The 17,763-nt window shown below is 43.3% G+C and overlaps 1 protein-coding gene across 2 annotated transcripts in view; it reads right to left on the bottom strand.

Annotated features, from left to right (window-relative positions):
• PIP4P2 (phosphatidylinositol-4,5-bisphosphate 4-phosphatase 2) overlaps positions 1-17,763 on the bottom strand; it is a 62,860-nt gene that overhangs the window by 2,714 nt on the left and 42,383 nt on the right. For both annotated transcript variants that reach the window (XM_054018383.1, XM_054018384.1), the window contains exon 6: positions 5,582-5,672. In XM_054018383.1, coding sequence (XP_053874358.1) covers positions 5,582-5,672 — 91 coding nt within the window. The remainder of the gene's footprint in view (positions 1-5,581; positions 5,673-17,763) is intronic.

Here is a 17,763-nt window from a genome sequence, read left to right as displayed (position 1 = left end):
AGAGGTTGGCTCCCACAGTAAGGGGTGGGGCTACAGTATAAATCTATATCCCTTCATCCCAGCAGGTGGGTCAGATTTTCAAGAAGAAAACTGGAACACTGCAATTGCGGTATCACAGGAAAGCATCAGAGTGAGAGAAAAGGGAATTTGGTAAGGAAATGGGAAGAAAAAGCACCATCCCCATATCAGGATGAAAACCTGGAAGATTTATAGAAGACAGCAGCAGGGGAGGAGACAGTATCTCTCTGGGACCATATTGTTGTCTCATACTACTAACTCCCCCAACATCTAGCTGTTACCCTTCCATCCTTCCCAGCCACATACCAGCCCCATTTTCCCTTGCTCTCAAACTTCCCATCTCCCTCCTGACTCAATCTCTCTTAACTCTCTTCAATCCTCCTATTACTCAGAAGCCTTCCCGTCCCAGCCGGATGCCCTCAAGCTGAAAATTGTTCCTCTTCCTACTTAACCTCTCCAAGGCTCAGCACCACATCCCCCCCTCTGAGCCCTCTCTGACATGACACTTTCAGGGTAAGAATACCCCTATGCAACTCTCTAGATTAAAAAAAAATCCATCCCTGGACTCAGAATTCTTCCCCTCCCTTTCCACCATTGACAGGGAGAGCAGGATGGAACTATGTTGTGCTGCTAGTCAAACTGCACCAGCCCTTCTGCTGCCTTTCTCAGTGGCAGGAGCCAACAAGGCTAGCAGAGTGAGACTGCTGAGCTGACTGCAGAGGCTAGCAGGACACTACTGCACAGGAAATACAAGAATGATTGTTTGGAGAAGCCTTTGCAGACTCAAAATCCAAAAGAGAGGATCCAAAAAGGTGGCAGATCACCTGTGCTGCATCTGAACTTGAAGGAAGTAGAAATCATAAACATTAAATTAAGGAACTTGGATAAGGAGACCCTACAAAGGCATAAACATCTGACAATAAAAGCGAATGTCAATAATGTGCTAGCCAAGGCGGAGGGATATGGCCAGGCTCTGTGCTATAACAGACCTAGTCATGGAATAACTCAAGAGTTAACCTAGCTCATGGGACTTGGAATAACTATTAGTTAGCACCAATTAACTATTGACTCTTAAATAGCTAACAGCACAATTCATCAGTGAGGCCACAGAATCAAAACAAAATTTGCTGGGTCAAACCACTACAGAAAACTGTTGGGAACATCACAACAAGTGTAAAAACACTTTTCTATATTTCCTTCCCTGATTTGCATCTAGATTCCTAAAATAATTCTGGTCTGAGAATCACAGGATTATAAATGACAAAATGTAAATTTGTTGAAGTAAGAGAAGGAATCAAAATCAGGCTGGACAATTGAGATGCTAAAGGAGCACTCAAGGACGATAAGGCCATTGTGGAGAAACTAAATGAATTCTTTGCATCGGTCTTCACAGCTGAGGATCTGAGGGAGATTAGCAAACTTTAGCCATTCTTTTTAGGGGACAAATCTGAGGATGTCCCCCAGACTGAGGTGTCATTAGTGGAGGTTTTGGAAGAAATTGATAAATGAAACAGTAATAAGTCACCAAAACCAGATGGTATTCACGCAAGAGTTCTGAAGGAAATCAAATGTGAAATTGCAGAACTGCTAACTGTGGTATGTACCCTACCATTTAAATCGCTTCTATACCAGATAGGAAGATGGCTAAGGTGGCACCAATTTTTTTAAAAGGCTTCAGAGGTGATCCCGCCAATTATAGGCTGGTAAACCTAACTTCACTACCGGGCAAACTGGTTGAAACTATAGTAAAGAACAGAATTATCAGACATATAGATGAACATGATTTGTTGGCGAAGAGTCAACATGTTTTTTGTAAAGGAAAATCGTGCCTCACCAATCTACTAGAATTCTTTGAGGGGGTCAACAAGCATGTGGACAAGGGTGATCCAGTAGACATACTGTACTTTGATTTTCAGAAAGCCTTTGACAAGGTCCCTCACCAAAGGCTCTATCCCTTTCTTAATGATTCCCAACATTATGTTCACTTTTTTGACTGCTGCTGCACATTGAGTGGATGTTTTCAGAGACTCCAAGATCTCTTTCTTGAGTGGTAACAGCTCAAGAATTTGGGCTGTTGCCTTTTAATTTCACTTCATGATGCACTGTTCTACTTTTATTGGAAAGGCTAAGTAAGAACATCAAGATTACCGTCTCCACACCTTTCGTTATTTTACATCTCTCTATCTGGCCCTCTTACACATCTACCTGTAAACACTTCTGATGTTTTAAATCTCTCTGTATCTGCAAATCTTTCTATGTCTCTAAGAATTTTTGCTGCTCTTCTCATCTCTCCTATATTCATTTTAAAAGGGGTGACTAGAAAGAAACAGCAGACAAGGTAAGAGAGTACCATTAATGTATATAATGGTATATTAATATAGGCAGCATTAAACTATGTCCCTTTCCTAATACAGCCTAACAGATTGTTTGATTTTTTTTACCACTACAGCACACTGACCAGATGTGTTCACTGATCTTTTTTATGAATTGTTAGTTAAAACAGAATCCAACAATTTCTTTAAAGTAGCTAAAATTATTTCTTACAATAAAGTATTACTTTGTGCTTGTCTGCATTGTATTTGTCAGTCATTGTGTTGCTTAACTATTTAGCTCTCAAGTTACCTAGGCAACTTTTGCAAATTATATCTTCTATCTTACTGTGACAGAATGTATACACCCTGTGTTCACACCCTAAATACTATTGAAATCATTTTTGTAGAAGGCACGTCTTGTAAGGTACCATTTGAAAACTCATAATTTGCTGGTCAGTATGGTCCTGATGTGTGGCAACATTGTATGTAAAGTTATAAGATTTGCCTGTATAGTAGGGTTACCATAATCCAGCAATCAAAAAAGAGGACGGGAGGAGCCCCGCCCCATCCTGCCCTAGCCCCGCCCCTGCCCCTCCCACTCCCCCCCCTCAGAACCTCCAACCCTCCCCCCACTCCTTGTCCCCTGACTGCCCCCTCCTGGGACCCCTTCCCCTGACTGCCCCCAAGGATTAATCCTACCTAAGCCTCCCTGCCTCTTGTCCCCTGACTGCCCCCTCCTGAGACCCTCCCCCCATCCTAACTGGCCCCCTAGGACTCTACCCCCTACCTATACCCTGATTGCCCCAACCCTTATCCACACCCTCACCCCCAGACAGACCCCTGGGACTCCCATGCCCCATCCAACCACTCGCCACCCCCTGACAGCCCCCCCAGAACTCCCGACCCATCTAAACCCCTCTGCTCCCTATCCCCTGACTGCTCCGACCCCTCTCCCCACCCCTGCCCCCTGACAGCCCCCCCCAGAACTCCCAACCCCCCCCTTGTCCCCTGACTGCCCCCTCCTGGGACCCCTGCTCCTAACTGCCCTCCACAACCCCACCCCCTACCTAAGCCTCCCTGTTCCTTGTCCCCCAACTGCCCCCTCCTAAGACCCTCCCCAAATGCCCCCCAGGACCCTACCCCCCTACCTGTACCCTGACTGCCCAAAACCTTATCCACACCCCCACCCCCAGAAAGCCCCCCCCGAACTCCAGACCCCCCCCCCGTCTCTTGACTGCCCCCTCCAAAACCTCCCTGCCCCTTCTCCGACCCCCTGCCCCCCTTGTTGTTGGACTTTCTTCACCTAATGTCTGGTGAACTTGCTCAGAAACTGCCTGAGCTGCTGGGCAGCAGCGGGGGAGGAGCTCCAAACTGCCGGAGCCGATCTGCGATGCAGGGAGGGAGGAGGAGGAGCCCTCTCTGGCTGAGTGTCGGAGCCCCATGTAAGTGACACCGTCTGGCCGGCAGCACTGTTAGCCGCGCGTGCTCTGCATGGGGGGGGGGAAGTCCGGACATTTACAAATTCCCCCCGGATGCTATTTTTAGCTTAAAAAGCTGGACATGTCCAGGGGAATCCGGATGAATGGTAACCCTATGTATAGTGTTATTAAAACATGATCCAAACCCCACAGCCTTGCCCAGAGGGTGGCAAACAAGTCTGTCCTAAACAAAGAAAGGTGTGCTCTGCTTCATTTGCACTTAAGCAGTAAACGGAGTCATCATGCAGGAAGGGAAACAAAGAAAGCTCAAAAGGGTGATAAAAAGCCAGCAGGGAACATCCTTCTCCATAGACTCTTTGTCTCCTAGTGTCCAGCTGGAAATGTTTTTCAAGAGAAGGACTGAAACAATAAAAAGAAGGGACAAATGCCCTAAGGTACCCTTTTCCCTGACCATTATATTCACTGAACCTGAAGTGACAAAGGACTCTGGGGGACAAGACTTGACCTTCAGGGGTTTGGTCAGTAAGACTGCTGAAAGCGTGTGGTCAGAAGCTTTCTTGAATCTGATATAGTTTGTTAAGTTAAGTATTAATAAACATTTTATCTTTATTTTCCTTTATTTTACCTTTATTTTTTCTTTCTGACTTTTATGCCTCATTACTTGTATTCACTTAAAATCTCTCTCTTTGTAGTCACTAAACTTTACTGTTTTATCTAATCCAGTGTGTTCAAATTGAAGTGTCTGGGTAAATATTTGGGATGACAAGTTGTGTGCATATTGATCTCTTAAAGGAATAACTGACTTAATATAATTTGTACTGTCCAGGAGAGGGCTGGGCAGTACAGGACATACGTTTCTTGGAGAAAATCTAAGACTGGGGATGTGTTGGGGTCACCCTTCAGTATAGCCACTGCTGATGAGAACCAGCGTATAACCCAAACGTGGCTGGCAGGCTGCAGGTACATACAGATACTCAGGGTGTGGCTTGCATGTTTGAGTGACCCAGGTGAGAGCTATTTCAGCAAGGCATTGTAAGGCACCCAAGGTTGCAGGCAGGAGTGACATAACTGCTCATTAGTCTGGATTGTATGCTGGTATGTCACACTTACTCAGTGGCCTTAAAGCTGGTGTTGTGCATAGTTCTCTATCAAAAGTTTTCTAGAGACCATATATATTTTACTCTTGGCCCTCAGGGACAGGAAGGTTTAGTCTACATGACCTCCTGGCAGTCTCTTGAAGCTAGATCAATATCACGACTAGAGCTGGTCACAAATTTTCTATTGGAAAATGCTGATTTGCGAAATTGAAACATTCTATTGGAGTGGTTCAATTTCAATTAAACGGCTGATGGAAACCAGACCTAAGAGGCCTAATTTCCTGCCTATGTGGCAGGCTGCTGGGGAGCTTGGGCTTCCAAGCTCCTCACCTGGCAGGAGGCCAAGGAGCATTTCTTGTTTCAAAAATACTAAAATCTTCCTGTTGAGGGAATGCTTCCGGGTTTCCAAAACTAAGCATTGTGAAATTTCAGTTCTGCAAAAAATGTCGAGGTTTTGGCTTTTCATCCCAAATCAGGAATAATTTTTTCCCAAAACCTCAACGTTTCTCATGGAACTGAAATACAGTGTCCCAGCCAGCTCTAAACACAGCCTTAAAAGAGCCGACCAGCCTTTTAAAGTTGCATGCCAGAGCATAAATACATGATTAGTGGGATGGTGACAGGCAATACTGAAGGCAGAAATTGAAGAGATTCTACTTAAATGCTGGAAAAGGGAGGAGACCCACTGGAAATTAATATTAAGTGCATTACTCACAGTTAATCCAACTCCAATGAAGATGCATATCATTCCAATGGTAATGTATGCACAGCAGCGTCTTCGTGGGAGTGCACTTCCGACAGAGGAACTGTAAATGAAACGTTTGTTAGATTAGATCCACACAAAAATTTTAAACCATTTAATATATGCCATGTTAATGTTATATTGCTTTAGATTTTTAATCAAAATGTTGTGTGGTACCACGTCAAACATCTTACAGAAATCTAAGTATATTACATCAACCACTATTACCTTTATCAACCAAACTTGTAATCCCACCAAAAAGATACCAAGTTAGTTTGACAGAATCTATTTTCCATAAACCCATGGTGATTTGAATTAATTACATTACCCTCCTTTAGTTCATTACTAATCAAGTCCCATATCAGCTGCTCCATTATCTTGCCTGGAATCAATGATAGGCTGACATGCCTATAATTACCGAAAAAAGCAACAGAGGGTCCTGTGGCACCTTTGAGACTAACAGAAGTACTGGGAGCATAAGCTTTCATGGGTCAGAACCTCACTTCTTCAGATGCAAGACAGATGCTTGCATCTGAAGAAGTGAGGTTCTGACCCACGAAAGCTTATGCTCCCAGTACTTCTGTTAGTCTCAAAGGTGCCACAGGACCCTCTGTTGCTTTTTACAGATTCAGACTAACACAGCTACCCCTCTGATACTATAATTACCGAGTCACCCCATTTACCCTTTTTAAATTCTGGCACAACATTAGCTTTCTTCCAGTCTTCTGGAACTTCAGCAGTGCTCGAAGGTTTATTAAAAAAAAAAAAAAAAAAAAAAAAAAAAAAAAAAAATTATATATCTCAACTTTATTGGTCCAGCGAGCTCCTCAGCCAGTATTTTTAAAACTTATGGATGCAAGTTATCTGGACCTGTTGATTTAAAAGTGTCTGACTTTAGTAGCTTAAATAAATAAATAAAAAATAAAATAAATAAATTAATGGAGATATCCTATCTCCTAGAACTGGAAGGGACCTTGACAGGTCATCAAGTCCAGCCCCCTGCCTTCACTAGCAGGACCAAGTACTGATTTTTGCCCCAGATCCCTAAGTGGCCCCTCAAGGATTAAACTCACAACCCTGGGTTTAGCAGGCCAATGCTCAAACTACTGAGCTATCCCTCCCCCCTAGCTTCTATTTAACATCCTCCTGGGATAGTAGCGGAACAGAAAGAATGTTATCATATAATGAGACTGCATCATCTGTTTTTCCCCCAAATACAGAACAGAAATATTTATTGAACACTTCTGCCTTTTCTGCATCATTATTGATCATTCTCCACTTCTATCTACTGATGGACCAATACCATTGTCAGAATTCTTTTTGTTCCTAATATATTTGAAAACCTTCTTATTGTCCTTAACTCTGATGGTAATAGATTCTTCCTTTTGTTCCTTGGCTTCCTTTGTCAATTTTCTACAATTCTTATCTTCTGGTTTATATTCTTTACTATCAACGTCCCCTTTCTTCCCTGTGTGTGCGCGCACCTTCACTTCCCCTCTAAACCAGCCTTCTTCCTCAGTTGTGGGATTGTGGCTTTTGGGGCATCTGGTAAGGTGTTCTGAAATGATTCCCGATTATCATTCACATTTCTGACTAAATTCTCTCCCAGCTGACTTGGTTCATAATTATGTTCAACTTTGTGAACCTAGCCTTATTAAAGCACCACGTAGATATAAGACTGGTCTGGACTTTATTCTGCTTGCATGTTATAAATGTGATCAATTCTTCGTCTACAGATTCAACAAAGCAATACAAGTCTTCACTGAGCTCTCTGACTAAGAACCAATTGTTGTAGAGAAGCACCAAATTTTAACAACACAGCTGAGCCCACTGTAGCGTCCATGTTGGGGGAAAAGGCAGTTTTGCTTTAACTGAACAATTTACTGGACAACAAAATTAAAATTGCAGGTGCACTAACATTGGCTCCACGATTTTCCAGATAAGGTGACAGTGGATTTGGGGAGCAGGGTGGAGGTTTTTATTGTTTACTTTCCATTAAGACATTAATAGTGCGGCTCTACACAGGTATAGCTTTCCCCTGTATGGATCAGATTACAGAATCAAGACTTTATTTTGCAGGCTCAACTTCCACTGGAAACTATGAGTGCCCACTGTGGTAAGAGAATGGGCATATCAAGTGCGGTGCTGCAGGGATCGGCCCTGGGTCCAGTTCTGTTCAATATCTTCATCAATGATTTAGATAATGGCATAGAGAGTGCACTTAAATTTGTGGATGACACCAAGCTGGGAGGAGTTGCAAGTGCTTTGGAGGATAGGATTAAAATTCAAAATGACCTGGACAAACTGGAGAAATGGTCTGAAGTAAATAAGATGAAATATAATAAGGACAAATGCAAAGCACTTAGGAAGGAACAATTAGTTGCACACATACAACATGGGAAATGACTGCCTAGGAAGGGGTACTGCGGAAAGGGATCGGGGGGGGGAGGGGGACTGGGGGAGGGGGTCATAGTGGATCACAAGCTAAATATGAGTCAACAGTGGAAGGATGTTGCCAAAAAAACAAACATCATTCTGGGATGTATTAGCAGGAGTGCTGTAAGCAAGACATGAGAAGTAATTCTTTTGCTCTACTCCGCACTAATTAGGCCTCAACTGGTGTGTTGTGTCCAGTTCTGGGCACCACATTTCAGGAAAGATGTGGACAAATGGGAGAAAATCCAGAGAAGAGCAACAAAAATGAATAAAGGTCTAAAAAACATGACCTATAAGGGGAGATTGAAAAAATTGGGTTTGTTTAAGAAGAGAAGACTAAGGGGGGGACATGATAATTTTCAAGTACATAAAAGGTTGTTACAAGGAAGAGGGAGAAAAATTGTTCTTGTTAACCTCTGATGATAGGACAAGAAACAATGGGCTTAAATTGCAGCAAAGTAGGTTTAGCTTGGACATTAGGAAAAAATTCCTGTCAGGGTAGTTAAACCCTGAAATAAATTGCCTAGGGAGGTTGTGGAATCTCCATCATTGGTGGTTTTTAAGAGCAGGTTAGACAAACACCGGTCAGGGATGATCTAGAGAATACTTAGTCCTGCCTTGAGTGCAGTGGACTGGACAAAAAGACCTCTCAAGATCCTTTCCAGTCCTAAGATTAATTTTATTGTTGCTTGTAGGGTATATATCTAGAACTTGGACTGACTATTACCACCAAGTGTAGCACTAATGTTGCAACAATACTTAGCACTTCCACTGCACTTTTAAAATCAGAAGATCTTGAAATACTTTGAAAACCATTATATAAATCCTCATGTACCATCTCTCTAAGAGAAGACATATCTATTTGTGGTAAACAGCATTTCAGTTCTTATTTCGGACACCATCCCCAAATTTAAATATTTGTAAACACTAACCAATAAGCAGAACTGACCAGAAAATGTGTAAGAATCTCTCAGAATATTTCACTGTCCTAGACTTCACTTCCCTGTACTCCCTTCCCCCAGCCTTTTTTTTTTTTAATTGTCAAATTTAAATTTGGATTGGAAGCTTCTCAGGGCAGGAACTGGCATTTTGGACTTGTCTGTAACATACCAGGCCTACCTATGGTACTATTTAAGACTACACAGCAAAATAATTTCTCTGCCTCAGATGGTGGTTAAGTGTTTTGTGCAGTCACACAGTGAGTCAAAGGCAGAAGTAGGAGTAAAGCTCAGCAGTCCCAACCCCAAGACCCCAACCTGAACCACTGGACAGAAATAGAAAAAAACAAAGAAAAGAAAAAGAACTAGATAAGTCAATGGCTATTGGCCAGGATGGGCAGGGATGGTGTCCCTAACCTCTGTGTGCCAGAAGCTGGGAATGAATGATGGTGAAAGGTTCACTTGATGATTACCTGTTCTGTTCATTCCCTCTGGGGCACCTGGCATTGGCCACTGTCGGAAGACAGGATACTGGGCTAGATGTACCTTCGGTCTGACCCAGTATGGCTGTTCTTATGACAACACTTCCTACCCTCAATGGTACATTAATTAGCTCAGCAGAGGCATGGTAAATTCAGAATTTAAAATTATATCACCTAAATTTAGAAGGGGAAATAAGGTCTTTATTCAGTTTTGAGGTACACCAAGGTAAGGGTCTCTTTTTGAGTGCATGGGAAAAAAACAAAACAAAAAAAACCCACTTACCGTATATACTCGTTCATAAGCCGAATTTTTTTAGTAAAAAAAGGGAAGCACCAGAGAAGGGGGTCAGCTTATGAAGGGGTATTGAGAGGGAGAGGTGGGAGACAGCCCCTCCCCCCAACAGAGGAAGTAAGGAGAGGCAGCACAGCCAGCAGAGCCAGAAGGGAAGAGGCAGGGCCTGAGTCTCTCCGCTTCAGCCTCAGAAGCGGCTGCAGCTCGGGGGCTGGCAGTCTGCAGCCGTGCCGCTCGGCCCCGCCACCCAGAGCAGGCTGTGGCTGCGCTGCCCGGCTCACTGGAGCACACTGCAGCCATGCTACCCGGCCCAGATGACGACTAATAGCCCAAGGATTTGTTTGCTTTGCTTGTTAACAATGATTTGTACAGTTAATTTTTCATTCCTACATTCTTGTGATGCATCTGAAAATTAAACTAATTGTACAAATCATTAAAAAGCAACAGAGGGTCCTGTGGCACCTTTAAGACTAACAGAAGTATTGGAGCATAAGCTTTCATGGGTGAATGCCCACTTCATCAGACGCAAGAGTGGGCATTCACCCACAAAAGCTTATGCTCCAATACTTCTGTTAGTCTTAAAGGTGCCACAGGACCCTCTGTTGCTTTTTACAGATTCAGACTAACACAGCTACCCCTCTGATACTGTACAAATCATTGTCAACAAGCAAAGCAAACAAATTCTTGAGCTATTAGTCATCATCTGGATTAAAAACTCTGGGGGCAGGAACCTTATCTTCAGACCTGCCAAACTAAGGGCTTGGCTACACTTGCGAGTTACAGTGCAATAAAGGAGCCTCAGGCGCACTAGCTCACTACCTGTCCACACTGGCAAGGCACGTAGAGCGCTCTGACTCCACGACTACAGCGCTGCTGGCACTCCACCTCGGTGAGCGGAATAACATTTGCTGCGTCTTGGCTACAATGCACCGGCGTCAGTGTGAACGAGGTGTTGCGTTACTGTGCTCTGATCGCCCTCTGGAAACGTCCCATAATCCCCTTAAGTCAAGTGGCCACTCTTGTCATTGTTTTGAACTCCTGTAGGAATGCGGAAAGGCCCTTTCAAAGCTCTGTTTCTGACAGCCAGCATGCAAGCCCTTACTGCGGAATGCTGTGTGTGAGAGAGAGAGAGAGAGAGGCGGGGCAGAGGAGGAGGTCTGCTGCTGTCTGAACTTACAAGACAGCATGCTGACATGCTCTCATGCCCTCAAAAACCCACTCTCTCCCCCCACATACACACAACACATTCCCTGTCACACTCCACCCCACTCCTTCCATTTTAAAAGCACATTGCAGTCACTTGCATGCTGGGATAGCTGCCTATAATGCACCACTTCCAATGCCACTGCAAGTGCCACATATGTGGCCACGCCAGTGCGCTTGAAGCTGTCAGTGTGAACAGACTGGAGAGCACAGGAGGGAAAGCGCAGCAAAGGCTGGTTTAACTCAAAGCGCTCTACATCTGCAAGTGTAGCCATGCCCTAAACAAGTTTGACTAAAACCCTACTTCAGCAATCCTGAACTTTTAATACACCATATTACAGGCTGGGGAAGAAGCTAGGCAAGATTAGATTAAGCAGCCTGTTGCTAATGAGCTGTCTAACTCACTCAGCTCTCTGCCCCTTGATGCATTGGTTAGTTTTATTTTGGGAGATGGCACTTGTACTAGGGATGGGAGAACTAATGCTAAAAGTATACCTTGCCTAAAATGGAATCTTTTGTATGAATATTTTAAAGTATTCTTCTGTTCCTTCAACACCACATGGTTAATGCTATTCACCACCACCACATTCTCCCCCCATAAACATACATACACACACACACACACACACACACACACTTTTAAAGTTATTCTGGTTATAGACTCAACAGATCTCCCAGTTCCTCTGCTGGGCTGGCTGTTCAATTCCAGTATGGCAAGTCCTAAGGTGAGAGGCACACAACAATCAAGCAAAACTGTCAGCCACCATAGACGGAAGCAAGACAGTGCTACAGTTTTATTTAAGGTAGAAAACCTCTTTCCATCAGTGTAGGATGGAGACCTCAAAAATGTGGATAGCACCTGAACTTTCTGGTGTATTATCCAAAACAACCTTTGGAGGTCTGCTATTATTACCTATGAGTAACTTAGAGACCATATGCAAGCCCTAAAAGTATCAGCTCGGGGCTGCTAAAATTTGAAATTTTACTTCTGAGATTCCCCTAGCCAAGACACAGACCAATTCTGATTAGTAACAAGAAGAGTCATTTGTTCAAACTTTACACACTTTATATTTAAGTTTAAGTGATTTATAGTTAGCACCATGTCATCTAGGCATCTGGACAAAAAATGAAAAGGTTATCCAGTAACCACTGTACTGCTCCCATCTTAGCAGCCATGTTTTTAACAGTAAGGATGAACATGAACCAACTAAACAAAACCTCCAAACTAAACCCAAATACAGAACCCCTCCATCCATCTTCACTCGATCCTGGAAATAGCCAACAATACTTTCTGGTTAAAAGTATCACAAACTGTTGAGAGATCTACCAACGTCAATATACAGATATTACCCTTGTCCATTACCAGAGGGACATCAAACACCAGTAATACTGATTCTGGACAGTACCCCAGCCTGAAACCAGACCAATAGGGATCAATGTAATATGTGGAATCCAAGAATAAACTGTAGCTGACACTACTACCACTTTCCTGGTGGTGGTTTCTTATTAAAAAGAGATGCTGGAGAGAGGCCGGTAAGTGGGCAGCTGATAATTCTGTTCTTTACTATAGATTTTGTCCATTATCAGACACATAGACGAACACTGTTGGAGAAGAGTCAACACAGCTTTTGTAAAGGGAAATCATGCCTCCCAATCTATCAGAATTCTCGGGGGCGGGGGGGTCCAAACAAACATGTGGATAAGGGTGATCCAATGGATATAGTGTCCTTGGACTTTCAGAAAGCCTTTGACTAGGAAAGGTTCCCTCACCAAAGGCTCTTAAGCAAACTAAGCAGTCGTGGAATAAGAGAATTATAGAATCATAGACTATTAGGGTTGGAAGAGAGCTCAGGAGGGCATCTAGTCCAATCCACAGCTGAAAGCAGGACCAACACCAACTAAATCATCCCAGCCAGGCCTTTGACCTCCCTAGGTCTTCTCATGGGAAGGTCTTCTCATGGATCAGTAACTGATTAGAAGACAAGAAACAAAGGGAAGGAATAAATGGTCAGTTTTCTGAATGCAGAGAGGTAAATAGCAGTATTTTCCAGGGATTTGTACTGAGACCTGCGCTGTTCAACATATTCATAAATAATATGGAAAAGGGGGTAAACAATGAGATGGCAAAGTTTGCAAATGATACAAAATACCTCAAAATAGTTAAGTTCAAAGCAGACTGTGGAGAGTTACAAAGGGATCTCACAAAACTGGGTGACTGGGCAACAAAATGGCAAATGAAATTAAATGCTGATAAATGCAATGAAATATATATTGGAAAACCTAATCCCAACTATGCATACAAAATGATAGGATCTAAATTAGCTTTTACCACTCAAGAAAGATCTTGGAGTCATTATGGATCATTCTCTGAAAACATCCACTCAAATGTACAGCTGCAGTCAAAAAAAGCTAACTGAATGTTAGGAGCCATTAGGAAAGGGATAGATAAGAAGACAAAAAATATCACGATGCCACTATATAAATATGTGGTATGCTCACACCTTAAATATTGCATGCAGTTCTGGTTGCCCCATCTCAAAAAAGATATTAGAAATGGAAAAGGTATAGAGAAGGGCAACAAAAATAAGTAGGAATAAGGAACAGCTTCCATATGAGGAGAGATTAAAAAACTGGGACTTTTCAACTTGGAAAAGACACAACTAAGGGGGGATTTGATACAGGTCCATAAAATCATGACTGGTGTGGAGAAAGTAAATAAGGAAGTGTTATTTACTCCTTCTCATAACACAAGAACTAGGAGTCACCAAATGAAATTAATAGGCAGAAGATTTAAAACAAACAAAAAGGAAGTATTTCTTCACACAATGCAGTCAACCTGTGGAACACTTTGCCAGAGGATGTTGTGAAGGCCACGACTATAACAGGGTTCAAAAAAGAATTAGATATATTCCTGGAGGAGAGGTCCATTAATAACTATTAGCCAGGATGGCCAATGGTGCAACCTCATGCTCTGGGTGTCCCTAAGCCTCTGATTGCCAGATGCTGGCACTGGACAACAGGGGATGGATCACTCGATGATTGTCCTGTTCTGTTCATTCCCTTTGTAGCATCTGGCATTGGTCGCTCTCGGAAGGCAGGATACTGAGCTAGATGAACCATTGGTCTGACCCAGTATAGCCATTCTTATGTTATAAAAAAAGTTTCTTGGACAAAGATTTAGCCAGTACTTGTCTAAACGAGTTGGATATTTGTCCTCTTCAAAAGGAAGCAATATTAATAATGGGACTCAAATCTCCCCTTTGTCCTTAGGCAGATATGAAGGACAAGAGTCAATCTCAAAAGGTAACATCTTTCCAAAAACACCTACACTCAGTAAGCCAAACTGGGAGAATAAACCAGCAAACACCACATCTCTGCAAATCCATTCCTACACTTCTCATGAACCAGTCAGCTCAGCCAAATCTAATCAATCTTATCTTTGAAATAGACTGACAGTTCCCTTGTGTGGGAAACACTTAATTGTAACTAAATTGTGACAGGAGAAACCATCAATAACTTGATATACTCCTGAGAGTCGAGATTTCACAGATGCTATGGCTAAGGGAAAACAAAAAGTCTCTTCACCTTAATCACCCCAGAAACATCTAAGAGTTCTCTGTGATGCAACTGATCAGACTTCAGTTAAGCCTTCCACCACTGTTGCTGGACATTGTGTACCATGGTGACTTCTGAGGATGGTGGAGGATGGAGCAATATTTCAGATGTCCTGGTGTTTCGGTTGTAAACACACACACACACACACACACACACACACACACGCTTATAAATTTGTACTAGACCACTAAGAAGATATCCCAGTGATTGTGAAGCAATATCCCCAAAACATTCTGGTATTTTATTGGGTCTCTCAGCACAGAATTCCAGATTCAACACTCCAGCCCAGATCTACTACCCTCACAGGAGCAAGGAAAGGCCCTGATTTCAGTGAGGAGATGATCTGTGACAACAGCTTATTTCTTAATATGCTATAGTTCCAGTCCCATCATGCAGTTCAAAAACATGAGTATGCCCACTGATAAGAACTGAGACAGAGACCATCTGGCACTTCCCACGGTCGACATGCACTCCAAAAAGACCACTGGGACATGCTTTAGTACAAGAGGACCTCAGCACCATTCCATGATACGCAACACTGACCACACTAAACAGTTTGGTTTGGGTAAATCAGTGGAAAGCACACACACAATAAACCTGCCAACCATTTTTGTGCCTGCACATTGTGGCACCTCTCTCACAATTTCAGCTACGACTCCCTGAAAAAGATGCAGAGCACGGCAACTGGGGCATGATTGACAACATATACTCTATATTATAGGCATACAATGTATGTACATAGATATATAATGGTGGTGTTGGGGTTTGGGAGAGAAAAAGACATGGCATCCTTTAAGGCAGCTAGCAGCCACGGGAGAGCCAAGAGGGAGCAATGCCTGTATCCTTCTGCCACATTCCAACTTGGTTCCACATAAGTCTTACCACTCTGCACACTGAAACTGAACTAAAAGTTAATGATGGGAGATAAAAGTTCACCAGGTAGATATCCAATAGAGTATCTTTGTCAATACTGAAAGCTATAAATAGGAACATCCGGTAAGAAAAATAGGGGCACACTTTTTAATTCCTTCAAAAGACAGTGAATACAGAAAGCAACTTGGAGGGCCAGAAAGGGAGAACTGTAAATATTTTATTAAAATATATGGACTGTCCCTCCTAATTAGGGATGATCTGCATATATGATAGCACTCTCAATTAAGCACCTCCTAAACCTGGTAGTGCTTCCCGCTAAAGGAAGCGGAGTAAAACTTTAGAACTGATTTTCTGATATTTCAAGTGGCTCAAGACTGAAGCTGAAAAATGAGGCTTCCTTTGAATATTGCTATACCTATATAAATTCCCAAAGAAAAGCTAAACAGTTAATAAACTGTCACAGGACAAACCAGCAACTTCCCGGCTGAAGTTAATTAAAACTCCAGCAAAGCCCCACATGCTTAGCATGTGACTAGAATTCTTTAAAGTGTCTTTCTGGGAAGCTTTCAAATGGATTGGTTTAAGCTGCTTTACTGCACTTGTATTTATCTACAAGGAATTTTGGAAATTCCTGAGTACAAAAAAAAGCTTCCTCAAGTTAATACACTGCCTTGTGATACAAGCAATTTTAACCTTATCTCAAGGTGCCAGGGGCTGAAGTTACACATTTGACCACTAGCAAGCCATCTGTTAATGCTTCTTTCACAGTCCACAGAACTGCTCTTGACACATTAGCTGTTCTTGAAAGAATGTTTAATCTGGAAGCCTCACCTAAAGAATTTTTGAAAAAATGAAAATTATGCTAAAAACAAAAGTAAAGGCAAGGTTAACACTATACCTCAAGGGAAAAATCTAGAGACAGTTGGCTTGGTTGTTTAAAAAAAAAAAAAAAAAAAAAAAAAGATGGCCTACGGTCAAAAAGAAAATCTGTGGGACAGCAGGAAATTGAACTTGGGTCTCTCAGGTCTCAGGTTAGTACCTTAAATGCTAGACGAGTGGTCACCAACTGGTCGATCGCGATTGACTGCTCGATCCTAGAGACTCTCCCAGTTAATTGCGATCTCTGGTGGTGTAGAGGGGCTGCTGCTAAGGCAGGCTCCCAGCCTGCCCCTTCACCATGTCGCTCCCAAAAGCAGCCAGCGCGGCACCATGGGCGGGGAGGACAGGGGTCTCGGCGCGCTACTCCTGCCTGCAAGCACTGCTCCCGCATCTCCCATTGGCTGGGAATGGGGAACTGTGGCCAATGGAAGCTGTAGGCGCAGTGCCAGAGGCGTGTTGGCCCCTTCCGGGAGCGGAATGGGGTTGCGGCAGGCAGCCTGCCTTAGCCTCGCTGCACCGCCAACCGGGAGATGCCCAAGGTAAGTGCCGCACGGAAGGAGGCCATACCACAACCCCCAACCTTGAACCCCCTCCCAGAGCCAGCACCCCAAACTCCCTCCTGCACTCCAACCCCCTGCCCCAGCCCTGATCCACCCTCCCAGAGCCAGAACCCCATACCCGCTCCTGCACCCCAACACTCTGCCCCAGCCCGGAGCTCCCTCCTGCACCCAAACTCCCTCCCAGAGCTTGCACTCCTAACCCCTTCCTGTACCCCAACCCCCTCCCCCAGGCTCAGCTTGGAGCCCCCTCCCACACTGCGAACCCCTCAGCCCCAGCCCAGAGCCCGCACTCTCATCCCAAATCCTAACCCCCTGCCTGGTTAAAGTGAGTGAGGGTTGGGGAGAGTGAGCAAGGTGGAGCAGATCCTGGGTTGCCCTTAATTCAAAAAGTGATCTTGGACATAAAAAGGTTGGAGACCCCTGTGCTAGACCATGCTTTTTCTGAGTGTGAAAGTAGTAATAATATGCAGGTTTCTTCCAGATGAAAGACACTTCTGCACTTTATTTAAAACAAACAACCCTATATAAATGTGAAAAACTAGACAATGGAATGTTAAGCTTACAAGATCAAGTACTCAAGAGTCAGGAAACCCCTAAAAAGAGTTAAACTTTTTCTTGCATTAGCTTGACTGCATTGTGGATCCTATATATTTCAAGATTCACCTAATTATAGATAGTCATTAATGGGTAAGTTATTGTTAAAGTGGCAGGAATAGAAGATACTACATACTCATATGTATAATAATACATACTCACATTCTACATTCACACTGTGGCAGAAATCCTCACTTTTAACGTTTCCCGACTTCAATGTTTGATTTTGCAAACTTAACACTGAAACAACCCTAGGTCTTCTGTCTTTACTTTCCATAGCTGT

The sequence above is a fragment of the Malaclemys terrapin genome, chromosome 2 (assembly GCF_027887155.1).
Source record: "Malaclemys terrapin pileata isolate rMalTer1 chromosome 2, rMalTer1.hap1, whole genome shotgun sequence".
NCBI classification, from domain to species: domain Eukaryota; kingdom Metazoa; phylum Chordata; order Testudines; family Emydidae; genus Malaclemys; species Malaclemys terrapin.
The sequence above is the reverse complement of the archived record's forward strand: the minus strand, read 5'-3'. Positions and strand labels throughout refer to the sequence as shown.